This window comes from Vicugna pacos, chromosome 32, assembly GCF_048564905.1.
Source record: "Vicugna pacos chromosome 32, VicPac4, whole genome shotgun sequence".
Lineage (NCBI taxonomy): Eukaryota > Metazoa > Chordata > Mammalia > Artiodactyla > Camelidae > Vicugna > Vicugna pacos.
The window spans coordinates 17,462,593-17,485,027 of NC_133018.1; the positions used below are offsets into that span (position 1 = coordinate 17,462,593).

Sequence of the window (22,435 nt, forward strand, 5' to 3'; positions counted from 1 at the left end):
ACAGACTTAAAACTTTAGTATCCTGGTAAGAAAAAATTTACCCTTACAAAGATTTTTAATTGAATAGGGTTGAAATACTAGGGGAGAAGCATTCTTGTATTTTTGGTCTTTACACGACTACAGGTTTAAAATATTCAGGTTAGCAGACACCTCATGGATGTCTTGAGCTTAAGCATGAAAAGCATGACTAGCAGCTACCCAGGATTATCTCTGGCAGCACCAGCCACCTCTCATTACTAGTGGAAAGTTAAGTGATTGCTCCTTAATGGAGAAAGTTTGAACAGGGATATCTTTTGGAAACGAACTTGTGAGCTGTGTTTTCTCTATTTGTAGGACAATTTTCAAATAAGGCCATTAATGGGTTTTTGGTATTTGGATAGGAAAGTCACTAACTTGCAGAAATCTTTTAGAAATGTATGCCAGTGTAATATGTCACTTCATGTGAAATACTATAGGGAATTTTAAGGGTTAAAATTTTATGTTAGAGACTAAATTTTAAATTATTTTAGAATGACTCAGTACCTGAATCGACTAGATGCCAGGTTTTAAAAAGCGTTTAGAAACATTTTGACTAAAATTTTCATTAATTGTGCCGTGACTTGGTATCCAAAAATAAGTATGTACATACTATATTTATTTGGTGCTAGGAAATGTTAACAAATTTAATCCTTTAATAGATGCTCTTTAAAAAGGAGTCTTGCTGTATATATTACTATTAAAGGGAAATTATGGATGTGATGTAGTATGTAAAAGCCAGTGTCAGTAATTTTATTATGTACTCAGTTTGAGGTCTCAAATGTAGTTATCCTCACCATCTTACTGTTTCTGTTAGTCGTTTCGGAGTCGGTTTCCTGGTAAGTAGCTAACAGGTCCTAATCATCACACCTAAGCATTCGCTATCTACAGCTTTCCCTTAAAGAGAGTATCAGTACTTTTGAAAAGAAGCTTAACATTGGGACTGCTATTTGTAGTTTAATTTGCTGCTTCGTCCCCCTCCCCCACCCCTCTTCGAAGCATTCTTTCATGGTTTGTTTTAAAAGCTGGGAAATTTTGTTTGGTTTCATTTTTAAAGTTTTGCTTTATTTTTAAAGTTTTGCTGTGCTGGTGATCTCTCATGACTTGTGCACCCAAGGTCAAAAATGACAAAACCTAGTTAAAAATTAAATGCACAGCCTCATGGACTAAATTGGCTTCATTCAGTAAGATCATGGCTTAGGAAACTATTTTTGGACTGTGGTTAGTGTTTTGAGGATTCAATAAATCGGTAAATGAGAGTTTTAAACCTTTATATCAAGGAACACAGTGAACGGGAAACTTACGGATCAGGTCTGGCCCCCCCAAAATCGATTCTTCTTTTGATTAGCTTGACCTAATCCAGGATTCATGAAGGCAATTTAAATTTTATAAATAGAAGTTTGATTAATGAATAGCTAAGTGAGAATTTTGAAGTAAATTCACTTTACTTTTAGCCTCTCTGATATGATTAGCTAAATTAATGAGCATGTATAACAAAAGCTGTTAAATGATTGACTTAGCTCAGGAAAGGCCCGAATTTCCTGCCTGTCACTCTCCACTTCTTCCTTTCCCGGATCGTTAGACTTTTTTCCTCGTTTACTCTGTCTTGGTTCTTTTCTCTCTCCCCTTCCAACCTTTTTTCCCCTTTCAGCCTTTTACTTTTTTCTTATCCCACCTTTTTTTGTCTCATTCATAACTGGCCCTTCAAGGAACCAAACTGTATTTTTAGTATTAAAGTGTAAGTTCCACATTTTTCCCAAGTTTTCATTTTGAGGGGAGAAAAGAGTTCCTGGATAAGGTACTTGCTTAACAAACATCTTTTAAGCAAGAAGATGAACAAAGGAAGATATTTCTAATCAAACATCCTTACATTTTATTTGCAGCTTATGATGTATGTTTATATCTGCTTAATTTTTCTTGTAATGCATTGTAGTTTACTGGTGTTTAGGTAAGGAACAGATGGTGTTTTAGTTTTTTTGTTTTTTAAACAAAAGCCGAGATGGATACATTCAGCTTGGATTACTTGCAGTATTTGTGTTATGAGTGCAGATGAGATAGAATACTCTGTAGCCTTTCAGTATTGGTAAACTGTCACAGAGATGCCTTTTTTAAATGCATAGTAAAAAAATACTTCATCTTTAATTTTCTCAATAGTTTCAAGATTTTAACATTTTTCTAATTGATGAAAAACTTGATTATGAGACTTGATGGGCATAATTATTCTCTTTGTGATGGCCATGCTTTTTTGTGTATAAAAATTAATAAAATAGCACCCAGTGAGAGTTTATTATTGTCACTTTTTATTTCCTTAATACTTTGCTTGGAAGGTAATTAAAAGTGAAATTTAAAACTTTTACTACAAAAAGTTCTTGAGTAAATAAAGTTAAAAAGTAGAAACTCTTTAAGATTCTATACTCTGCCTTTTTGAAACTTTATAAATAGAATTTGGATTTGGGAATTGCTTTTCCCCCAGACAGACTAGAATTGTCACAAATGAAACATTTAAGAGTTTGTGGTAGGGAGAATTTTAATGCTAATGGTTTGAAAATGAAGGGAGCGTGAATGAGTCTAGACCACTGTCCAGTAGAACTTTCTGTGACAATGGAAATGTGCTACAGATTGTGCTGTTTAGTCAGTAGCCACTAGCTACATGTAGCTATTTTTAATTATTTTAAAATAAATTTGAAAAATAATTGTAAGATTTTTATAAGCACAAAGTCAGGTTCAAAATTTATGTCAAGTCTTTTAGACCAAGTCAGTGCCTAGAGAATTTTGGGGGAATCTGAAGGTTAACTTAATGAATATGATGGCAAAGCCTTTTAATAAGCCAGTGGATTTGAAGAAGGACACTGACTTCTTTCATAGATTCGTGGGATTATGAAGCTCAAGAAAGCAGTTAACATGTTATTTTTCTCACCTCCCAGAAAACACTCACTGACTTCTTAAAGAGACCCAGAGAATACATTACAAGCTTTCCTTGTTAATGGGTTCCAATGTATGTTAACTCTTACAGTTAGGGACATGTCCCAATGTATAAACCGAAGTGCTTTGTTTAATGTAATCTGGGTATTAACCTAACATCAGTGCCCGCTGTGGCATTGACAGTGGATGCACAGATGATGCCAGCACTGGCATTTTGCCTCGCTGTTCCTCCTTTAAAAGATACATTTGGGAAGATGACCAGTTGGGCTGGAATGTTGGTGGCCCTTGGCCCTACAATGTGTGAAGCATTACAGAATTGTTTCATGTGCTTAACCCTCTTCATGACATCCCCAGAGTCACCTGTGCTGGTGACTCTCAGCAGCCTTACATATTAGACTGCCTAAGTTAGGATACCCGATCCCAAAGTAGTGCTTGCTTCTCCCCATCTGTCCTCTATATGCGTTTGCCGACATGTCATATGAAGAAGGTGAGGAACTATTTTGGAATTGTTTCTTTGTATGGGCTTAGCTTCTCAGGGGTTTTAGGATTGAGATAAGGCCGGAAGTCCCACGTGGACTTCCATGAGATACATCTTGAGGACACTGTCCTCACTCATTGCCACGTGTGGTTCCATTTGCATCAGTGTGCTGTCAGAACTGACTGGAAGCAGTGAATCCATCTTGTGCTTTTTGATTCTCAAATTGCTGTTTTGGGAAGACATGGACAAATTTATGCCTGATCTCCCTGTTTTGTGCCAAGGTATGATCTGTGCTGAGATTCACAAAAAATTAGCTTTGAGTTCTTATCTTTAATGAACACATTTTCACTCAAACTAGCCTGTCATATTTCCTTTCAGATTACTCTAGCTAGCAATATTCTTTCTGAAGGCTGGGGTACTTTGAAGGGAGTTCATTTTTTTACAAAGTTTAGGTAATCCCATTCGCTAGATTTTTATAAAGAAGAAGTGAAAGATTGCTGGGGGAGGGGGACACCCAGGAAATGAACTGAGTGACAGTGGCTTCTGCCATCAGCTGAGAGAGATTGTGGTCATTTGGGCCTAAAGATAGAGCCCTGACTTTGCCACACATCTCATCCAGCCCCTTTTGCCCCAGTCCTGATGTAGTCCGCGCCCGCAGAACACTGCGCCAGCTCCAGGGCAGTAGCATGGTGAGGTTAGCCAGATGACGGCCTTGGGCTAAAGTGTGTGTGTGTGAGTGTGAGAGAGAGGGGGAGAGTTCGAATTGTTTCTGCCTATGTTTCTAAGTTGCCTTTTCAGGAAAACCTAGTGACTGTTTTAAATTTAATTAATTAGATTTTGATAAAATGTGTGCAGCTATGTTATATGAATAAAATGCTAGTCTGATTATTAAGCAGTAACTTCGCACTTAGTTTTTCAAGGAATGAATGGTTTAAATGGAGTTGAATATAGAGATTGGTTAGGCATCAAGCATCAGGAAAGCTCACTTGATGTGAGCTGAGAGTTGATGAGGCGTGAAGGAGTAACTGGGATCATCACACAGGTCAGTTACACACACTCCTTTCTTTCACTTCAGTTTCCACTGGCTCCCTTGCTCAGCAGTATGCGCATCCTAACGCTACCCTGCACCCGCATACTCCACACCCTCAGCCTTCAGCCACCCCTACCGGACAGCAGCAGAGCCAGCACGGTGGAAGCCACCCTGCACCCAGCCCTGTTCAGGTAAGGAGGGGCTGAGGCCTCACCAGAACTGCTTCCTCATTCTATTTACTGAGTATTTTCTTCAGTGCCAGGCAAGATGCTAGGTACCATGTGATCAAAACACCTCGCAGCCCTGCCTCTCGGAGCCAGCGAACAGCTCTGCAGGCCCCGCCCCCAGGGTTTAAGTCACCTTGAGGTACATAGTGAGAACAAGGTGATTGGGTAAGTTCTGGAAAACTTAACCAGTGTTGAAAAATCGAATGTGACATAAAGTAAGGAATTTGCTTGGACTTTGTAAAAATTTTATTCCTAACAAAATGATTTTTTTTTTAGCTTTTTAAATCATGTTTGTTAACAAGGAGCTTAAGGATCTGTTTGACATCTGTCAGTTCCCTGGTAGCCTTGTTTTACCACTCTGGGTTGAGGGCTCAAAGGCTGAGAATCAGGCTTGTACCCCAGAAAGGAATGTCTCTGGACAGGAGGCCCTCCGCCCCAGCCCTGCTCTTAGCGCCCTGTACGCACATTCTCTTGTCCTTGCCTTCACCCCTCATCCGAGGCCCAGTGGAGTCTGTTTTTGTGTGCAAAACTCAGCTTTGTGTATGACTTTAACTGCTTTTTATTTAAAAAGTGGTTTTCTCAATTCTTTCCTGTTACTTTGCAGCACCATCAGCACCAGGCCGCCCAGGCTCTTCATCTGGCCAGTCCACAGCAGCAGTCAGCCATCTACCACGCGGGGCTCGCGCCCACCCCACCTTCCATGACACCTGCTTCCAATACGCAGTCGCCACAGAATAGTTTCCCAGCAGCACAACAGACCGTCTTTACGATTCATCCTTCTCATGTTCAGCCAGCATACACCAATCCACCCCACATGGCCCATGTACCTCAGGTAAACCTGCTTTAGCCAACTTTCTGTGAAGACCGAGTAGAGTGTGAAGGTTCTCAGATAAGCAGCAACGAGCCAGATGCTCTTCAAGCTAGGAGACCTTGTGTGTGGTACCATTTGCTTGTCTCCCTTTTCCCACTCAAATACGTGTGATCTGGCCCTAAGTGAATGTTTGTGTGGTTTTGTAATGGAATCAGTGAAGTTGCTGGTTGGTCAGTCTTTTAACCTTTCCCAACTGAGACCCTAAAAATATTTTTGACTCTTGGAATGCAACCTAGTTCTTTCTTTGCTGTGTCTGCTTTGCTGTGTTTATATAGCTTCATTGGTATATCTGTGTATACATATATAGTCTTTCCCTCCTTCCTTCCCACCCCACCCCCCAGTCCCCGCACCCCGATACACACACACAAGTCTGGCAAAGAGGGTGGGATTTCACAAATTCTCAACTCTGAGGTGACTACTTGGGGCCTGTCAGGTTGAATGTTAGTCACATGAGTTCCAAAGAAGTCTCTCCACTTGTTTTCCCTGGCTAGTCATACATCTGCTTTGACCATATGGTGTACTTCTTGAAAGGGCTTGGCCTTATACATTGGTGCTGTGTAACTTGAAGCTGGAAGCACCCAGGTGTTCCCATTTTTCTTAGAGAACAGCCCTGGAAGCATTTTGGAGCTCACCTCCAGTGTAAGCTTCTAAAGGTTGAAAGGTGTGGTTGCTGTCTGCATCAGCTACTGACAAAAGTCCAGTGCAATCCAGGGCCAAGTTGGATTGTCTTAATGAGGAGCAGGAGCTGCACTGAAGTTGGGCTCTAACACTGTCCTGGAGGCCCTCCCTGGAGCTGCTAAGGGTGAAGTGGCTGTATTCGATGTCTCTTTTTGCTGCTTTCATAACAGAGCTCTCTTAGGTGGGTCTAAGCTAGGCTGCCTCACTCTACGCCCATTTCATTCATGGCGAGCAGTGTGCCACTGAGGCTCTGGCATGGTGGGGGCTGGAGATGCTACTCAGTGGAAGCTGACTCTCAGAAGGCAGCTTTGTAACTGGAGTGCCACAGCTCTGGGAAGTCTGCGCGTCCTCCCCAGCAGCTGTGTCGGTTCTGTGGTGTGGCGCACTGCAGTGGCTGCGTTGACTTTGATGGTGGGGCGGGTGGAGCCAGTTTGGTCAGGTGTGGGCCGGTATGGTTTGGCTGAATCAGGAGCTTCATGAGACCTGGGGGCCTGTAGATGTCTAGCAGAGGCTGGTGGCTCAGTAGGTATGTGACTTTACATGTAAGTTGGGGTTCCTAAAACCTCACTTTTGTGTTTTTGTGCTGAAAAAGCAAAAAGTTAACACAGGGAAGCCCACATATGCCGTGAGTCCATTTGAATATGTAAGAGTCAAAACAGCATTTCAGTCAAGGCTTATTGTGGTCCAGAACAGTGCACAGTATGGGAGGCAGGAAACAGGGCTCTTCCTGGATCTACCAAATCCCCGCAGAACTGGGATCCGGCTGTTTGGGCTTGCTAAAACCTGTCCAGTTTGACACTTGAACTCACTATCAGTTGGTACAAGGGCACTGGGCTGGCCCAGATAATTTCAGATGACCCCTCCCCACCTCACTGGAGCTGTTAACGCAACCCCTCCTCCTGCTGCTCTGTCAGCGCATCTTTCAGCAGAGTAAAGGGGCCCGGGAGTCTTTCCTCACTGCCCTGACTCATTCTTGACAGGTGTGCTGGTGAGCAGGCAAGAAGCAGAGCGGGAAGGGCAAACAAGGCGAGAACATGGAAGGAACAGTTCCTGCTTTCTTATTGAAAGAGATGTTCTGAAACTACTTCTGGCCCCACGTGGAGGCCAGATTCTGAAGCATCATTGCATCTAGTCTCCTATTAAGTTGAGAAAGCTGCCCTTTTTCAGTTCTTATCTTTGTGAAGACTTTACCCCGTGCGTAGAATTCAGTCATCAGAAATACGGAAGGCTAGGACATTGCAGCCCTGACTTCACCCAGGCTCACCGGGTGCCTGCTCCCTCAGTCTTGCAGGGTCTGCCTAAGGGTGGAGCATGTCTGTAGGTCAGTTGATGATCCTCTAGGGAATATCCCCAGAGGAAAGAAGCCGCCCCGAGCGCCCTGTCGCCCTTCCCTGAGAGCCCCAGCCCAGTGAAGGGGACAGTTGACGTGTTGTTTAAGCTGGAGATGTTGCCTGTATGCGTAAAAGAGCTCTCTGTTTCAGGCTCATGTACAGTCAGGAATGGTTCCTTCTCATCCAACTGCCCATGCGCCAATGATGCTAATGACGACACAGCCACCCGGCGGTCCCCAGGCCGCCCTCGCTCAAAGTGCACTACAGCCCATTCCAGTCTCGACAACAGCGCATTTCCCCTATATGACGCACCCTTCAGGTGAGGCGTGTGTGTGCAGGGGCCGCCGGGCACCCCAAAGCATTCCGCTCGCACAGGTCAAATGGCAGGCAGGGCCAGCGCTTCAAGCCCCGTATCTGAGAACTGGCGACACCCGCCACAGTGCGCACAGTAGGGGACTGTGATGATCAGCTCAGTGTCAGGGCCTGAGGCTCCCGGGAGCCTAGTCTGTGTGTGTTCTGATGGTATACAGGATTTGGCTGGATGAGAAGCAGCAGCAGCATTCTGTGTAGCTGATGCATGCTTAGGACTCAGTTGGCCTTCCTTGTTGATAGGCTGGACAGGGCAGCGTTTTCCTTCCTGAGTCCAAAAGTCTGACATGTGGGGGGCCACCACCATGGCAGAGTTTGATTGTAGCTCTGGAGACGACTACTGATGAGAAAGTGCTGTGTGTGGATTGGTTTTGAGTCTAGTATTAGCTCCACTCTATGCCCTGCCAGGGAGAGAATGCCCTGTGATTGTGCTCTAATACTTGATGGCTGCCATGGCGATATTTCAGTCTAACCTATTACTCTGAAAGCAGTACTGGTGCTTGGCTAGTATTTGGGGAGGGGGTATGTTAAGGCCTTTTGTTGGTACCCCATCAGCAACAACTCTTCTGGGAGTTTTATCTGAAGTGGTTTTATGTCTGACTGGTTTGTTTCTACCCACCCACCCACCTCTCCCCCTTTTGGTACAGATGGAGGGGGTGGGAGGGGTGAAGAATGAATTAAATTTTGAGTCTTGTTCAGCTAGCACAAGGATAGTTCACAGTCGTGTGCTGCAGAGACACTAGGCTAACGTGCAGTGTTGCCAGTTTTCTGTTTAAATATTCACTTTTCTTTTTTACAGTACAAGCCCACCACCAACAGCAGTTGTAAGGCTGCCCTGGAGGAACCGAAAGGCCAAATTCCCTCCTCCCTTCTACTGCTTCTACCAACTGGAAGCACAGAAAACTAGAATTTCATTTATTTTGTTTTTAAAAAAATATGTTGATTTCTTGTAACATCCAATAGGAATGCTAACAGTTCACTTGCAGTGGAAGATATTTGGACCGAGTAGAGGCATTTAGGAACTTGTGGGCTGTTCCATAATTCCATATGCTGTTTCCAAGTCCCGCAAGTACCCCAGCTCTGCTTGCTGAAACTGGAAGTTATTTATTTTTTAATGACCCTTGAAAGTCATGAACACATGAGCTAGCAAAAGAAGTAACAAGAGTGATTCTTGCTGCTATTACCGCAAAAAACAAACAAAAAACAAAAAAAAAAATCAAGACTTGGAACACCCTTTTACTAAACTTGACAAAGTTTCAGTAAATTCTTACCGTCAAACTGACGGATTATTATTTATAAATCAAGTTTGATGAAGTGATCACTGTCTACAGTGGTTCAACTTTTAAGTTAAGGGAAAAACTTTTACTTTGTAGATAATATAAAATAAAAACCTAAAAAAAATTAAAAAATAAAAAAAAGTTTTAAAAACTGATACCAAGTTAATGTGTGTTTGTATGAGCTATTCGCATTATAGGATACTGAATATGGGGGCAGGAGGTCTGGCTCTGCTTTCTTAATACCCTGGAAGATTCGCTAGCTGTCAAATGCTTTTTTTTTTTCACCTTTAGTTCTAATTCGAGGTATCTCTAGAAAAAGACAAGACTGAGATAATTCTCTTTGGTGCATAGAGGTCTGCTTCAGAAGGAGGAAGGTTGGCCAGAGTTGGGCAGCACTGAAAGTCCACATCCTCAGCCCGACGCTGATTCCGTAAGCTTCCTTTTTAATATCTCCTGAACCCAAATGAGTGTTGTTAGTTGTCCTGATTCAGGCATCTGTTTAACCAGTAGAGGGCAGGATACACTTAAAAAAAAAAAAAACTGATACAGAAGACTGAAAAGATGCAGTGATGTACAAAGCAGCATATTGCTGTAGACTCCTAAGCATGTGTTAATGTCTCCAATTTGTGGGAGGACGACAAATGGGAAAGCAAGTATTTTGCAGAGCCCAAGTCCTAATAGAGCCTTTAAATAACATGACAACAAATCAAGGTTCTGAAAACTTTCTTTAATTCACATGTAGCAATTTGTACATTATAGCAAAATTTGCATTCATCATGAATAAGTTATTTATACAGTACATAAACAATACATAAAAATCTGCGGATACCTTCTGCCTATAATGATATTCAATGCATCCATTTCTGTGTGGTCATTAACAATTTGCTGCTTATCCCAGCCAAACACTGGATGTCAGATGTGTCCTTGTTAAGAGGCGAGGCAGTGGATACAAACTGTCAAGTTCGTCTAGCCTGTGGGAGATGTTAGAGCTCACGTGACATTTGTGATAAAAGGCTGAATAATAGCATGAGGGAATCTCGGGCAATCCTTAGGGAAGGGTTCAAGGCCTTGATTTTAGGTTAAAAAACTGTTATGTAAAAATAGTGTTCTCTGGCTTAAGATTGTAATGATTGCTATTCCTCTCTCCTACACGGTCCAGAAATGATCAAAGGCAGAAGATTTATACCAGATAAAACCATATGGATTGCTGGTCTAAAATTCAAGGCAGGTTAGTTGATTGACTTAATTCTTTGGTGCTGGTGACTGTTAGTTTGTAAAAGTTCATTAACGTGAGATGAAGGAAGCGATGAGGCTGGGAGCAATCAAGCTATCCTGTTGCCTGTGATTAGAGATAACCAGAGGGGTTATGATGCCTTTATTGTCCATTTGGCCCTCAGAGCCTGGGCTCTCGGTGGAGGCCGCTGGCTTGGTCTCTTGCCGCTAGCGGTGGTCACATTGAGCCTGAAAGGAGGGTGGTGGTGTGTGCTGACTGTGGTGGGCTGGCTGCAGCCATCAGGGTCACTGCCTGTGGAGGCATCAAGTCCAGGGACCCATTGCTGCCCTTCCTTCAGCGCGACCTGCTCTAGCAGAAAGAGGCAGCACTGGGTTAGTGTCACTTCCTCCCAGGCCTTGAGGGGGCTTTGTGTTGGAATGTATTTGAGCTGTCGTCGTAACTCAGAAAGGTTTAGAAATGTTTTTCTTGAACATTCTATACTGGAGCAGTGTGGAAGTAGGTGACTGTCCAGCGGGTCAGAGCTGCTAGCTTGGAGCCTGGCTTGCCTCTTGGCACTACCTGAGAATTGTATGTTGAGAGGCTGTTAAGGAGTGAGTGTCCCTGGCTTGAAGATGTCATATCCCACATGTTTATTTACCCTTCTCGTGGGAGGGCGGGAACTTGTCTGGTTCATTGTCTGCTTGCCCGTTCCCTGTGCAGATAAGGGGAAAAGCTGTACCAGTGACGTGTCAGTATTAGCTGTATGTGATGCACTTTCTCTTTTAAAAGAGAAATCCAAAATAGCGCTTACTCCTGGTTCACACTCAGCTTAGCATTCCTTACTCAGAGACCTGCTTGATGTGTGGAATATGAAGGAAAGACAAGTGCCCTCAGAAATAGACCACAACTCTAGATCAGGATTGGATCTTCTTTACTATCTGTGAAAACACCCAGGAGTGTTGGGTTTTCAAGTGGTGAAGAGTGGTGGGCTGCTTACCTCCCCATCCTTCCAAAGTCTGACCTCTGACCTCCTGGAGTACACAGATAGTGGCTGGAGGGAGCAGACCAAACCCTCATCCCAGATAAGGCAGGCAGTAATTTAGGCCAGGATTTAATTTTAGGCTTTGATCAGTGCCTCTATAAATGTTAAGCTGTGCTAAATTCCCAGTTTCCTAGAAGCCACTTCGGTGAGCCTGGCAGCTGTACTGAACGGCCCTGCTGGCAGCCAGGGGCAATCGACTCCACTCTGTCACTGCCTGCCTTGTTTCTGAGCCTCCGCATGAAAGTTCTGGGACAAGCCAGCTCCCTGTGAATTGTTTCACTTGTGAAAGGCAAGTATAGATGGAACTTTGCCTCCAGGACCTCCCTGGATGTCGGAGGTGGTGTGTGCTTGTTACATCCACACACATTCTTCATCAGGTGAGGCAGTAACGGGCTGGAACAGGACATTGATCGTGGTCTCTTAAAGGAGTTTTTCATTTAGCTGTGGCACCAGATCCCTAGATTCCATTTTGGCTCAAGAATGAGCCTAAAACCTGGTTGGGATAATTTAATGTCAGTAGACTCTTTGAGGCTCTGAGCCAGTCCTGTTGGTGAAGGGTTTCCTAGAAAGAACCCAGCAGCCCTTCTTGCCTTTTAGCTTGCCCCTCCCTCACCCCACCCGTTGGTTTTAACGCTCACCATAAAAAGCGTCTGTAAACCAGCATCCAGTTTTTTATTCTTAAGGCACCAGGGTGGAACTGTTCCTTGCCACCCACCTATTTCAGCAGTTGCCTGAATTTCCCTGAAAGGGTGACATGCTTCACTTCTCTATATCTTTATTCTCAGCAACAGGTGACTGTCCTGAGGATACAATAGACAGGAAGCCAGGCATGCTGGCTCGAACCAGGAGCTAGTCAAGTAGGGTTTGCATAGCTGGCTCTGACTACAAAAATCGCATGGGTGTTAGTTCAAACAGTGCAGTGAAAGAAGCAGTGGTTTAATTTTGAAACCTGAATCCTTTGAAAAATTAATCTGAGGTAAAATGTCTAAAATCATTTTTGACCTTTAGCTTGTTCATCTGCCAGAGGTTTGTCCTAAAGCTGAGAGTTGAAGCAGGGTAAGTGTGGTCACCTGTGGCCTGGGTGCAGCAGCCCTGCCACGGGCACTGAAGCGGGAAAAGCAGGGGAGAATCCAGGGCTTGTTAGTGTTTTGGGCTTCCTGATGCCCCCCCCCCCCCAGTAGAAAGCCTGTCATCAGCTATGACGGTGTCAGTGAAAAAGAACAAGTTTCCACTGCCAGCTCCGGCCCTCGCCCCACCGCCGCCTCTGCGTGACGAGTCCTAGCGACCCAGGGCGGGAGCCAGCGGGTCCGCGAACAAGAGCTACATCTGTAAACAAGGAGAAAGCCAGGTGAGAGTGAGACTTGCCGGAGGCCCTTTAACAGGCCCAATAGAAGGGTCACATCCAAACTGAAATGAGCAGTTCACGGTGCCCCTTAAATCTCTCTCTGGAAGGAAGGAAAGAAAGTTACATTCGCAAGTTCACAACTGCTTGCTCGTGCTCCGCGGGCATCTGTGAGGCCTGGGATTTCTGGCTGCCTGTCAGAGAGGTGTGTATTGATTGTCTATGGCCCGCAGGTGGCTCCGGGAGGAGGAGTCCATTTCGTAGTCTGAGTCCCTGGCTCGACTGGCAGGCTCGGGCTCCAGGTGCCGCAGGCTGTTGGCCAGTTCCTCAGGCGAAGGCACCAGGTGGAAAATCTGCTCTGGGGGAGAGGATCGGCCTGGGAGGCCCTCTGGGCCAAGCCCCCGCGGACAGCCAGAAGAGCTAAGGTGGGGAAGGCCCAGCTCGGAATCCCAGCGAGAGAAGGAGAAAGGAAACAGGACAGTGTTGGAGGAACCTGGGGGACAAGTGACGGAGAGAGAGACCAGACTGTCAGTCTTAACGGGGCAAGCGCTGGAAGGACACAGAACGAGGTCTCTGCCCCGCTGAGTTTGCAGCAGGCTTTTACCCTCTGCTGGGTTCCCAGTGCCACCACCCCCTTTATCAAGGGGCATCAGGGTCACACCTGGTGGCTGGGAAACAACTACCACGTAGCTGGACAGCCGGACGTCACAGGCAGCACCACACTCGAGTGGGATGGGTGAGCGCTGGAAGTGGTGCAGCATGTCCACCACCGACGGGAAGTGGAGGTGCTGCACTCGGCACTGGCCCCGCTCCGTCAGTGACAGGCGCAGGTGCTGGGGGAGAGGAGACGGCTCAGGCACTGGCCCTAAGGGCCTTGAAGGTGGAGGGGGTGCGGCCCCGCCCACCTTGCCCCATACCTTGGCTATGCCCTGGAAGTTGAATGTGAGCACGTACTCCCCACGCCGTGTCTCACTCTGCCGTACCAGGAACACTCCATGAGCATCAGGACCCTGCAGCTGAACCAGCTGAGCTGCTTTCACTCGGGAGATGGGGCCGTGAAACCAGGGGTAGCAGGACAGGAAGTGATCTGTTTTCTGGCAGCCTGGGTCCAGCAGCCCCCCAGGAGAAGCTCCTAATTGAGAAGATGGGTGATGGTGACCCTCAAGGGTGCCTTACTCTCTGGGCTGGGACTGGGCTCTGATGTACCAGAGGACAAAGGCCCAAACTCCCAGTCTCCAAGCCTCCCTCACCTTGGTTTAAGGAATCTGTGCTTCCCCTTGGAGAGTTAGACATGCCGGGCTCTAAGGCTGAGGGAATCTGCATCTCTGGGTCTGAGCTCTCCAGCCTGCTGGAGAAGAGACCGGGGTTAAGGATGTGGGTCAGTCAGGGGTAGCAGTAAAAGTGGTGCCAGGGGTGGGCACCTCACCCTTGGCCTGTGCCCTCCCGGAGCTCGGCCATCCACGAATTCAGCTGCTGCTCATCTCCCACCTCAAAAATGATGTCTGTCCGGTCCTTCACCTGGCAGGGAGGGAGGGAACAGCTATGTGGGATCTGAGGTTTGCATCTCCCCCCCCCCCGCCCCGGTGTGGAAAGCTGTCACTCACCTTTAGCACAAAGGTGTAGAGGTTGTCAGGCATCTCGAGACGTGTGCACCGTCGCACCTCCTGGATGCTAGAGCAGGCTGCATGTAGCTTGGGCTTTGAACTCTAGGAGAGCAAGGCCGAGCATTCAAGGCTTGTCCCTGATGCCCTTGGCCCCCCAGGCCTCTGGCCTTCCTGCTGTCTCCCTGGGGCCTAGCTTACCGAGTGTGTGGCTCTTGGGCGGGCACCTGAGCCTGGGGGGAGCACTAGCATTCTGGCTTTTGGGAGCCTGCAGAGGGCCACCACACCATTCCCACCCCCCCAACACACACACTTAGCTCCCCGGAAACCTACGTGGGCTGAGGGCCAACCTCCGCTCCACCTGGACCCCTGACATGCCAGCTGACATGCTTTTGTCAGCTGACGCCTGTTTCTCTTCCCACTGGTGGAACAAAGACCTCCCTGCCCTCTGCCCTGGCCGCTGTGGCTGCTGGCCCCCCCTGACAGCAGGCCCGGAGAGGGGCACAGGGGCACGGGGGCTCCAGCCCAGGCTCCCCCTAAGATGCTAGCTGACTGCCCCGGGGGCTCAAGCCTTTCTCGTGCCTGTAGCTCCACTCTGCCCCTCCATGGCTCCCCACCAGTACAGGTCTCTCTTGGCCTAACAGCAGCCCTAGAAAGCAGAGACTGTCGCCACGTTTTTAAAAAAAACTCAAATCTTGGAGGTGAAGACACCTTCCTGGGAAAGTGGAGAGTGGGTTGTGAACCCCTACCCACAGCACACAGCGTAGAGTCTCCAACTCCCACACTTGACAACCTGTCCTGCCTCTGAGCCTTAGGACAAGGAGACCCGGATTTGGCTGCAGGTGGGGGTTGACAGAGTAGCTTGGCTACAGGTTCTTGGGGCTCCTGCCAGTGTGTCCCAAGGGACAAAGCCTCACATAGCTGGCTCCAGTTACAGCCAACCAGAAACCCACAGAAAACCTCGGGCCCAGAGTCTCCCGTGACTCCAGCACACATGGGGTTCAGAGTAGGTGGGAGATGCCCCCTTCCCTTCTGCCAGCAGAAGGGTCCTGACTGAGCTTGGCTGGAGCAGGGGCTGACCCTGTGGACTCTGCTCCCAGAGGGTAGGAAGCTCTGGGGCACTCCAGAGCCAGCATCTCCTGGGCAAGTGTGTTCTCAGAAGGGAGATCACCCCGTCACTGCCCCCCATCGCCACTTCCTCTTGTGATTAGAACTGATAAGATTGTTCCTCTGGGGTCACGAGATGATCAATGGTTGTTTCCAGCAGAGGCCAAAAGAAGATAAGAGTGGGGGACGGAGCATGATGTGGGGAAGGGACAGAGGCCGCCCAACTGGCCCTCCTCCCTGAGAGTCTGGAGATGGGTGAGGCACACCTGGGAACCACTACAGCCCCTCCCGCTCTAGCGCCGGGTGGGGAGATGGAAACAAGAGACAGGAACAAAGGTGAGTTCTCGGCACAGTGGCTTTGGCCAATCTCACCTCCACCGCCTCTGCTCAGAAGGGCCCAGCTTGGGTGGGGGCTGACTTTTCAAAAGTTGGCGCAAGAGTCAGTCCCCAAAGCCATATGCTTAACAGTGCTTCAGAGACACAGGCGCCAGGTGTTTCTGGTGGAAGGGTGGTAACTCCAGGGCTGGCCCTGGTCGTTGGACGCAGCAGCCTGAGGCGAACAGCTCTGGGAATGAGCTCGGCCAGCTTGTCCAGATAGCAAATCCCCGCCCTGAGTGACCAGCACCAGACAGCGCATTTTCACCTTTCAAGTTCCTCTCGTATGTTCCCCAGGACCCAGTTTCTCAGCTGGGAGCCAGGGAGCCGTGGGGACACAGAAGCCTCACACAGCACCTACACAGGCACAGGACACACCCGGGCACGTGGAGGGGGCCTCTGCTCTCCTGGCGGCTCTCAGCCAGCCAGCCTCTCGGTCTCTACTTTCTGTCTGCAAAACGGGGTAGGGATAGAGAGCTACTTCCATCTCCCGATTTTGCAGTTGGCCCTGCCTGACCCCCCACCCTCCCCGCTGGCTCTGGGCTCTCAGGATCACTGGGAGGAAGTAAGGCAAGCCAGGCCAAGAAGGGAACAGGCCTGGTCTCCCTTTCGGTTCCGCTCCAGACCCTGGGCTTGCCCTGCCATGTAAGTGCCAAGCCTAACCAGCAAAGCCACTGGTTTCACCCTGAATGTGGGGCCCCCATGCCAGCTCCACCCCCAGCAGCTGAGGAACTGCTGACCTGGCAGGCAGTGGTGAAGAGAGGATTCCCCCTCCTCGCCCACGGCCAGCCCTGCACAGACGACGGTGAAACTTGTCCTGGCTCCCCTCTGCCTGGCTCTTCCCGTCTCCTCACGGCAGCCCATCCACCTTGCCCAGAGCCACTCAACTCCAGGGGCTGAGCCCCAGCCTGCCAAGAGTCGGAGCCAGCATCTAATGACTGTACTGCCTGATGTGGGGGAGATGCCAGAGGCGTTGCCCAGATTGGAGGGGCGACAGAGTAGAGAGAGACCACCCACCTGTGGCCGCAGCCCCAGCTGGACAGCCCAGGGCAGGACTTGGGCACGCTTGCGACAGTGGAGGGACTAGTGGGGCCTTTCAGGTTGAGCAGTGTGGTGGACAGAGGGTGGTGTGGGGAGCTGAGCCCAAACAGCAGCCACAGGAACACTGGGGCTTCGGGCTCCCCTTCTCTTGTAGGCCCTTTCTGCCCCTGCCTTGCAGATCAAGCCAGGCCGGCAAGCAGCTGCTCCCTGGACCCACCTCAGAGTCACACTGCTTGGGTGATCGAAATGACCAAACAATTCCAGTATTTGCAGTAGTGGACGAGTAGTGAACTGTCACCAACCACACCTGCAGCACTCTCCCAGGGAGCTAGTCTTCCTGTTAGCTCCCAGCATCCAAAAAGACAGTTTCTTTTCTCATAGCCACTGTGACTCCAGTGGCAATAACCCATTTCTTTCTTTGCTCTGGCTGCTAGGAAGCTCAAACACAAAGATGTAGACCAGCTCTGAGACTGTCCTACAGAAGGACTTGTATTTCTACAGCTAACTTTATCTGGGCATTTTTTGGTTCTCTCACCCCTCTAGGCACTGGGGTTCAGTCTTGACCCTGCCCTTGAATAACCCTGGACAAGCGATCAGCTCTCCATGCCTCAGTTTCATCATCTGTATGATGGAGACATTTAATAGTCCCTCTCTCTTCACAGGGTTGGTGTGGTGATTGGGTGAACTATTGCAAGTGACAGAAATGCCTGACTGATAAACAGCTGTTAAATTTCCAGGCTGGGGTCTGAGGCCAGCCCGGATGATAAAGCCTGCTCGCACAGTGCTCCAGTGTCACACAGCACTGCCGCTTCCCCTCCGAGTAGCCCAGGGCTGGGCACACACCTGCCTTCTCTCGGTCTTACAGACCTCGTGTGTAACGTGCTCCTTTACTGCCTTCAGTGAAATCTACACATAACATCATCTACCTACATAAATACCCCAAGTAAGATAAAAGGAAAGTAATGGAATGTAATTTATATTAAAATAAAACATTTTTCAGTGCAACTGTGCATACAACACAATGATCTTACTCAGGTGCTTCTGGGTTTGTTTTGAAAAGATCAAGGACATGAAGGTGCCAGAGGGTAGGGTGCGCCCTGAGAGGGCAGTCTGTTCAGTGGATGCTAAAACTGGTCGGAAAATTCTACATGCTTCTACGTAAGAACGGAATTCTGGCCCTAGGGTTGGTGTGTCTTGTGGCTTTGGAGGACAGTCTGGTCAGTTCTGCCTCAACACACCCGTCCTCTCCAACTCGCACTGTCCAGGGGCCCCCTCTCTCCCCCTGGTGGGGCTGTGGGCCTCGAACCTGCCTGGAAGGAATGAGACCAGACCTCACCTCTCCCTGCAGGCCTTGCTCTTCTCTCAACCTGCACCGCCCCCCGTGTGCAGAGGGGCAGGGATGGCCCGTCCATCCAGAGTGCTCCAGGGTACCGGGCTGCACCCTCATAGCCATTCACACCACAAGACCCCAGCCAAGGGAAGGGCTGAGCCCTCAGTGAGCTCCAGGTGCTGGTGCCCCAACAAACGACACACGGCCCCTGGCTCACAGAGCTGCTGCTTGAGGAGATGGATACCCAATGGGCAGCAGTGCAGGACCGACCTCGGTCACACAGGAAGGTGGAGCTGAGCTTCCTGGGCACCAGGATGGCCCTGGCAAAGGTCCTGAGGTGGGGGGAGCACACAGGCACAGACTGGCACACAGTGGGGTGGTCTCAGCCCCCGGGAGTCCCCATGGGGCCTTGAGACTGTAGGCTCATTGGAAGGTGAAGGAGCAGAAGTGGCAGCTGGGGCTCATGTTAAATACCTAGGCAGAAGCAGGCCTGCTAGTTGGGCCAGACCCAGCTCTTACCCACCTCAGCCACGGACGCTGGAGGGGAAGACAGCATCTCATTCACACCCAAGCAGCAGAGGGCCTGGCACAGAGCGCCCCGTGGTGTGGACAGGCCAGGCCTTCACAATGGCCTTCTTCCCTCCACTGTAGGGGCCTTTATCCCTCAAGTGAAGGCCTTGAGGAGAGGCACCCCCCCCCCCGCCTCCCAGGCCACAGCAGCCCTCTAGCAGTCTGGCATCTCCCAGGGCTTCGGGGCCCTCACTCCTCTCCTACAAAGAGCAGCAGAGGGACAGAGCTCCACCACTTACTACCTTTGGGATCTTGATCATGGCCCTAGCTACAGTCTCAATTTCTTCTTGGGTCACACGAGGACAGGAAGCAGATACTACTGACCTCCAGAAGTAAGGGGAGGATGAGGGGGGGTGAGGCCCTGAAAACTTACAGGCTCAGAGCAAATCCCAGACCCCAGTCATGGGTGAGTCCCCCAGCCCAGTGCCCAGAATGGTTGCTGCTTGGATGGATGAGCAAACAAATGGATGAAACATCATTCTTGGAAATGCTTAAGTCTTACTGATCATATCTAAACAACTGCCTTAAAAAAATACAAGAAAAAGAAAATGCCCTGTCTTGTTCCAAAAAAGATTTTAGTCGTATTGCAGGGATACTCAGTGGGAAGGGAGAAAACCGCTGAAATACAGACCAGAGTTTCACTTGCCACAGATTTGTATCTGAGCTTCCTGGCAACCAGTGCAAAGAAGGTTTCTCTGCGAGAAGATGGCCTCTTGTGCATGAAGAATCCCATGCACAGCAGTCCATTAAAGGCTCTGAGAAGAAGTGGAACAGACACGTGCCGAACCCATGTGTCCTGCTCAGGAACATTTCTGGGGTCTGCACAACCACTGCACACAACCTGCCCATCCTGAGTTTTGGGAATTAAGACAGTCCTGGCCTTGAGTCCCAACTCTGCCTCATCCTCCACGGACAAGTGACTTGCCTCTCCTAGCCTCAGTCCCCACTTCTGTGAGACAACTTTCCGTGAGGATCTGGCAGTACAGTGTGTGGGGGGTGCTCCGGGTGGGTAAGCCTCGAAGGGATGAACCTGAGGCCTTAGGAACCCAGTCTTAAGAATACCTGACCTGCTGGGGAGCAAATAGCCTCTCCTGAGGAAGCTTTCACTTCCACAGCCCTCTCCCCGCTCCAAGACTGCGGGCCCACGGCGGCCTCCCTGCTCCATTTCCACCCTTGTGACTTCCACAGGACAGAGTACGTGGCTGTAAATGTTTGCTGAGCACTGTCCGAAGTGGAGAAGGTAGAGAAAGAGGCATTGGAGGCCAAGGGAACAGCAAGAGCCAACACCCAGAGGCCAGAAGGCGGCAGGGGAGTTGGCTGTGACCAGAAGCGGTACTAACAGACCCCTCCCACCATCTCTTAGTGAGCACCTCCTGTGACACTTTTGGACTGTTGAATTCACAGGCCAGCACCGTTTCTAAAAACTACCCGCTTCACAGAAAAGAACATCATGTTGAGAAAAGAAGGTGCCGGGGCCAAGTAGGAAGGTCACTGTCCCAGAGTAAAGAGTAATCCTTGACATCAGCTACGGCGATACGCCGGTGGGAAAGCCTGCAGCACTCTGCTGTGGGCCGCCTGTCCGTCTGAGGAACAGTGGTGGGTGCCGCCCAGGACCCCCCAGCAGCGCATGAGGCTGTTCTGCCGCTACTTTACAGATGAGGAGCCGAGGCAAAGAAACCTCCCCCGCCCTGGGGAGCTGCTCCCAACACAGGGCTCAGCTGCAGCCAGTGGGCCTGGGACCTCTGACGCCAGCCTGGGACCTGCATTTAACACGGCCCTGGGTGCCTCTGAAACCCTCTGAGGGAGGGGAGCGCTGGGCAGGGGGGCTGCACGCACCTCCCCTCCCCCTCCCCCCTCAGGCACAAGAGACTGGCAGGAGGGAGGGCACAGTCTGTCCCACAGAGACAGAATAGTGGATGCTGGAGGCAGGGGCTTGGGAACCAGGCAACCTGGATTTCAGTCTTAACGCAGCTCCTGGGAGCAAAGGGGGCTCTCACAGGGAGCCTCCACTAAGGGTGAGGAGTCAGAAAACAGGGTGACATCACGAACCCCTTGAGAGATGGGCAGCATCAAAATTGAGTGGCCATCCGTCAGTCCTAACAGTGCTACTCCTAGGTCTGTCCAGCATCCAGTTACTTCCCTTCCCCCTCTGCTCAGAGCTCTCCTGCAAGCCCATCTTGCTGGGTGTGGAAGCCCAGGTCTTTGCCCTGGCCCACAGGATGCTGCATAACTGCGTTCTTGTTACCTCCTCAACCTCATCCACTCTCCCTCTCACTCACTCTGATCCAGCCACACTGGCCTCCACCGTTCTTCAGTGTGCCAGTCACACTCCCACCTTAGGGCCTTTGCACCTGCTGTTCCCTCTGTCTGAAAGGCAGTTCCTCCACATCTTCACAGATCTGGCTCTTCTCAGGTTCAGATCTCAGCTCGAGTGTCACCTCCTCAGGAAGGGCCTCCCTGACCATGGTACCTAAATACACAGTCACCACCACAGAACCCCCTTTACTTCTTTCACTACATTTACCAACCTATGAAATGTGCTCTCTCTCTGGGGACTCTTGTTCATGTGGCATCCCCAGTATCGAGCACAGTGCCGGTAGGTAGCAGGTGCTCAGTTTCATTCCTACACACTCATCCCAGGCCCTTTGTTTGCCAAGCATCGTGTGTCCGGGGGATCAGTAGAGCACAGGGTATGGCCCCCACCACAGACCCCCCATCCCAGCGAGGGCTGTGGAGGAGTGACAGTCAAGGCAGCATGGTCGGGGGGAGGACAGAGGACACAGGTTGGTCCCCCCAGGCTCCAGCTGGCCGGGGGAGATGAGTGGCTGAGAGGAAGGCTCTTGACACCTCACGAGACACTTACCAACCCCATGTCACAGAAGGAGAAACGGAGGTCCTGAGAGGCGAAACTCCTTGTCCTCGGCCAGAGGAGCAGAGTAGAGCTGGGCCCCAGACCTTCGTCTGCCCAGCCCCAGAGCCCACAGCACCCACCTCCATCCAGCCCGTTCCTCCCAGCTCATGTCTCCCACCGCCAGGCCTGATCCAAACTGCAGGTCTTGGCAGAGAAAATCTCCCCTCCTCCAGGGAGCCTTCTCTGATCACCAAGCCATGGTCAGTGCGATTCCTGTGCCTCTCCCTCGGCACGGAGCTTATCAGTCCTGGCCATAATTTCCTGATGGTGCGGCTGCCCCCACCGTCTGACTGGGAGTTCCTCTGGGGGTGGGGTCAGGGCACCAAGCCTTGTTCCCAGCTGGGGCCCAGCACCGGGTCCAGCCCAGAGGAGGCACTTGGAGAGAGTTTGTCAGATGGATGGGTAAGTAGCTGGGTGAGTGCCTGGGGCCCCCGGCCCTCAGATGTCTGGGGAACAGAGGCAAATGTGGGGGTGTGGTGAGTTATCTCACCCCCCTGTTCCCCAGCTCCCCTGGGGGCAAACTGAAGGCAGTGAGCCAGTTCCAGGGGCCGAACAAATGTTGGAACTATGGGCCGCAGGTCACTTCCTTCCTCTGCCCCCAGCCAGGGCCCTGACTCCATGACACCCACACACAGGCCCTTCAAATGCCTGCTTCAAGCCTCTTTTTCTGTGTGACCCTGAGCAAATCACTTCGCTTCTCTATGC

General features: G+C 49.8%; 2 protein-coding genes across 17 annotated transcripts in view; one reads left to right on the forward strand and one right to left on the reverse strand.

Moving 5' to 3' along the window:
* The window catches only part of ATXN2 (ataxin 2), a 108,133-nt gene extending 90,209 nt beyond the window's left edge, over positions 1–17,924 (forward strand). For 7 of the 13 annotated variants that reach the window (XM_006204840.4, XM_072953174.1, XM_072953175.1 and 4 more), the window contains 4 exons: positions 4,491–4,636; positions 5,277–5,504; positions 7,703–7,871; positions 8,721–9,353. In XM_006204840.4, coding sequence (XP_006204902.2) covers positions 4,491–4,636; positions 5,277–5,504; positions 7,703–7,871; positions 8,721–8,749 — 572 coding nt within the window. In that variant the 3' untranslated portion in view covers positions 8,750–9,353. Of the gene's footprint in view, positions 1–4,490; positions 4,637–5,276; positions 5,505–7,702; positions 7,872–8,720; positions 9,354–9,489; positions 9,629–10,357; positions 12,060–15,660; positions 15,840–17,581 lie in introns of those variants that run through there. The other 6 variants (XR_012066326.1, XR_012066328.1, XR_012066329.1 and 3 more) reach the window with 6 other exon arrangements.
* Positions 12,107–22,435, reverse strand: part of SH2B3 (SH2B adaptor protein 3) — a 33,997-nt gene continuing 23,668 nt past the window's right edge. Inside the window, exons 3-8 of one of the 4 annotated variants that reach the window (XM_072953185.1) lie at positions 14,400–14,501; positions 14,222–14,313; positions 14,046–14,140; positions 13,713–13,927; positions 13,457–13,628; positions 12,107–13,288 (exon numbers count right to left, since the gene is read on the reverse strand). In XM_072953185.1, the coding sequence (XP_072809286.1) occupies positions 12,993–13,288; positions 13,457–13,628; positions 13,713–13,927; positions 14,046–14,140; positions 14,222–14,313; positions 14,400–14,501 (972 nt within the window). In that variant the 3' untranslated portion in view covers positions 12,107–12,992. Of the gene's footprint in view, positions 13,289–13,456; positions 13,928–14,045; positions 14,144–14,221; positions 14,314–14,399; positions 14,502–22,435 lie in introns of all 4 variants that reach the window. The other 3 variants (XM_072953184.1, XM_072953182.1, XM_072953181.1) reach the window with 3 other exon arrangements.